Source organism: Carassius auratus, chromosome 8, assembly GCF_003368295.1.
Source record: "Carassius auratus strain Wakin chromosome 8, ASM336829v1, whole genome shotgun sequence".
NCBI classification, from domain to species: domain Eukaryota; kingdom Metazoa; phylum Chordata; class Actinopteri; order Cypriniformes; family Cyprinidae; genus Carassius; species Carassius auratus.
The window spans coordinates 664,635-668,915 of NC_039250.1; the positions used below are offsets into that span (position 1 = coordinate 664,635).

Genomic DNA, 4,281 nt, shown 5'->3' on the forward strand with positions numbered 1-4,281 from the left:
CAGGATTCACATCCAGTGCAAGGTGACGAAGCGTTCGGTGTGTGTGTTTAGTCCTTCAGTGTGTGTTTAACGCTGATCTGTTCTGGCTCTAGGTGAAGGAGAGCGGAGACGTGGTGCTGTCTGGAGCGTATATAGATCTGCAGACGGATGTGTGTGTCAGCGCCGGGTCTCCGCAGGTCTGCACACACACACACACACACACACATCTGAGACCAGACTCCGAGCACAGTGTGATGATGTGGTTCGTCCACAGAGCCTCGATCTGCAGAGCGACCTGGTGTTCTCGGAGATCGCTCGCAGGATCAGAGACGGCGGTCAGGAGCTGGTGAAGAAGGTCAACGCTGTGTTCGGGTGGGAGATCAGCAAAGACGGCAGAACCGTCCGAGAGTGGAGTGAGCCAGACACTGCATCATTCATTCTCTTAACACAAGCAAATATTTATTTCTTATCACATTTGCAGATATCTTTGCAACAAAATATTTTCTTTCTGTCCTATCACACAGTCACATGTGTTTTATGCACATTTAAGTGTTTCTATCATCGTTTATGTGCATGTTTTCTTACCAGATAAGAAATGTATCCTACTTTGTTGAATGCCAAATTTTTTATGCACATTTTTAGAATTTATATTAGTTTCCATCAGGTGTTTTTTATTTATTTTTTGTTGTGTGATATCCCAAAATGTGCATAAAAATGGTGCATGGAAACATAGTGAGACTGCAAACAATCCTCTTACTCGGTGTGTGTGTCTGGTGTTCTAGTATAAATACCTGAACATTCTTGAATCAAGATGCATTTACTGTACAAGTAACATGATTTAAGATATTAAAACAAGCTGAAATATTCAACTTGATGTTGATATCCCTTAATGGATTCTTGAGGCTCCGATGAGACTCTGTGGGATGGTCGATTGAGTGATGGCACCCTTTGGCTTGTCAAGTGGGCGCCCTCCTTCCTTGGTGTTTTGCTGATAGGCCCACGACACCTCCAGAGGGTTCAGCAGTGAATCCCAGCATCCCAGGTTCACTCCCTAGGGCCTTTGCTCGCACTCCCATCTCCCTGAGTAACCTGGATGTTGAGGTGGCTACGAACCCTCTGCAGTCTACTTCCACTGGGCGTAATTTCACATTCCAGCCTTGTTGTTGGGCATCGGTTGCAAGTTCAGCGTACCACAACCTTTTGCGTGTTCATAAGCCTCCTCCACTGCCCCCTCCCAGGGCACGGTGAGCTCGGTGATGTAAACAAGCTTGAGCGAAGCTGACCACAGAACAAGGTCTGGTCGCAGGTCGGTGGCTGTGATTTCAGCTGGGAAGCAGAGTTTATCTGCCAGCAGCTTCCCGTCCCATGCTCTGCCCAGCTGACCAGAGTCTGATCTTATGGTGGTGAGGTTGGCTTGACCCTCACCCTCCCGAACAAATGGTGTTGGATGCCACTGGGGTGACGGGGGAGGAAGGGCATTCAGGCTTGTCCGTTATCTTTCTAACACTGCTGCAAGACACTTTAGCACCTGGTTGTGCCGCCGGGTCTAACGGCCTGGTGTGAGGCTGGTCTTGCATCCCACTAAGATGTGCTTCAGCGTTGCTGGACTTGGGCATAAAGGGCACGTGGGGTCTTCGGCATACCATTGTTTTAGGTTTGTGGGAGAAGGAAGGACATCGTAGGCAGCCCTGATGGTAAAGCTTGCCCTGAATGCCTCCATCTCCCACAGCTCTTTCTAGGAGAAATATAAGATATAAGATATATAATCTGAACTCAAATGCTAAACAAGATTATTTTTCTTCCCCCCATTGGCAGATATTTCTGCTTGTTTTAAGCTAAAATTAACAAAATCCTTTATATATATATATATATATATATATATATATATATATGTATATATATATATATATATATATATATATATATATATATATATATAATTTTTTTTTTTTTTTTTTAATTTTTTACAGAAAACAAGACATAATATCTTAAATCATGTTACTTGTACAGTTAATGCATCTTGACTCATGAATGTTCAGATATTTATACTAGAACACAATCTGATTTAGTCTTGTGATCCTGCAGCCATCAATCTGAAGACGGATGGAGGATCTGTGCACAGAGGAGTCTCTAAAGCAGACGTGATCTTCAGCGTCTCAGACGAGGACTTCATGGAGGTGGTGAAGGGCAAGCTGAACCCTCAGCAGGTGCTGCGTCTCTCTCTGTCTCTCACACACACACACACACACACACACACACTCCTGATGTCCACTCCTGCTCTGTGTTTGTCCCGCAGGCGTTTTTCTCCGGCAAGCTAAAGGTCAAAGGGAACATCATGTTGAGTCAGAAGCTGGAGGCCGTGCTGAAGGACTACGCCAAGCTCTGAAGATCCTCGCCGTTGCTCAAAACTAATGAAGAAGAATCATCTCCACTAATGAGAGCCGTCAACATCAGACCTGAAGAAATCCTTCTCTTACTCAGTGTCTGTGTCTGGTGTTCTAGTATATATATCAGAACATTCTTGAATCAAGATGCATTTACTGTACAAGTGACAATTTAAAATGTTTTTTTTTTTTTTTAAGTGATCAAAATCTTAGTTTTGGCTTAAAACGAACAGAAATATCTGCCAATGGAGCAAGAAAAATAATCTTATTTAGCCTCTGAATTCAGATACTTTTTCTTACATTATTGGTAAATATTTTGCATGGTTTTAGCAAAAACTTACACAATATGGGGTTGTTGTTGTTTTTGGGTTTTTTTTTTTAAGTCATTTTACTTGTACAGTAAATTCATCCTGATTCAAGAATGTTTAGATATTTATATTAATGCTGTCAAACGGTTAATCACATTAAAAATAAGTTTTTGTTTACATTTGTGCGTGTACCATGTATATTTTACAATATTTACATATATATGCATGTAAATATTGTAAAATATATACATGCATGTGTGTGTGTGTGTGTATATATATATATATATATATATGCATAATAAATATACACTGTACACACACATATAAACAAAAACTTTTATTTTGGAAGCGATTAATCGTTTGAAAGCATTAATATATGCCAGAAAACAAGACAGAAATACTAAGAAAGAAAAACTCTGCATTGATCACATAATCATTTGATTATGATTCATTCAGACATTTCTAATAATGTTGATATAAATGCTAATACTGCACTGATGTTTATAATAAAAATTTTCATAATCATTCATAAAAAAAACTTTTAAACCCAGCAAAGAAATAATGGATGTTGCATTAAGTAATTTATTTTCTCATTACATTCAGTCAAGTATATTACAGATCTCTTCATACTCTATATAAAATTAGATTGATTGGCGTATATATTCAGATTTGAGAGGTTAAAGGGCAGAGAGCATGATACAGCGGATTCCTCACTGCTTCCTCACATCAGCAATAATCTGGAGAAGAAACAATGATTACACTCTGTATTCCAGTGCTAATATATGAACATCATCAAACCAAGACATTTGCAGGAGATGCATAATGACCTCAGATATGAATTTTAATTATCTAATCAATTTATTTATTTTTAGATTCTTATAGGTTAATGCTTAAAACTGGGAAGAAATTTTTTGCCAAAGGTGAAAACTATTGTTTTTCTTAGCCGCTGACAGATATTTGTTCTTGTTTTAAACATGAACTCATTTATATTTCAGTAAATGCTTCTCGATTTAAGGATGTTCAGATATTTGAGCTGGAAAACAAGAGGAAGAGCATCATTCTCTGCGGTGAAGAAGAACACCATGACCTTCATCAAATTAAAATATCTCGTGTTTGTGTCTGAGTCGAACGGTGGCAGGTAAAAGAAAAGAGTAAAAAATAAACCCTGGACAATCTTCCTAAAACATACGTCTGCAGGAGCCTTGATGATTATAAATATGCTTTATCTTTATCACAGTATTATTTCATCAAGCCTTGTGTTCAACTCCATATTTATACTGAAATTAAAAGTAGCTGTGATCTTATTCTAGTTAGCGGCTCTGAAATTGAGTGACAGCTGATTGGTTGATTCACAAATGTCTTCACACACAAAGTGCTTCATATTCAAACACAGTTTAGATTAACACTCATATAACTGTATTGTCTGTGTGAGAGGAAACAAACAATCAAATCCTGCGATCGGTTACTCTTCCTCAGCCTGAACGAGTGTTTTTTTTTTCTGCTGAACACTAAAGAAGATGTTTTCGAGAGCGAACAGTTGACGGCACCCATTGACTTCTATGCTACAGGAAGAAATACTATGGAAGTGAATGGGTACCATCAACCGTTTG

The 4,281-nt window shown here is 39.0% G+C and overlaps 1 protein-coding gene across 1 annotated transcript in view; it reads left to right on the forward strand.

Moving 5' to 3' along the window:
* Window positions 1–2,782, forward strand: part of LOC113106903 (peroxisomal multifunctional enzyme type 2) — a 12,953-nt gene extending 10,171 nt beyond the window's left edge. Inside the window, exons 20-24 of the mRNA XM_026268927.1 lie at window positions 1–22; window positions 93–176; window positions 254–392; window positions 2,065–2,186; window positions 2,276–2,782. The exon at window positions 1–22 is cut by the window's left edge and continues 65 nt beyond it. Coding sequence (XP_026124712.1) covers window positions 1–22; window positions 93–176; window positions 254–392; window positions 2,065–2,186; window positions 2,276–2,365 — 457 coding nt within the window. The 3' untranslated portion in view covers window positions 2,366–2,782. The remainder of the gene's footprint in view (window positions 23–92; window positions 177–253; window positions 393–2,064; window positions 2,187–2,275) is intronic.
* Window positions 2,783–4,281: the final 1,499 nt, after the last annotated feature.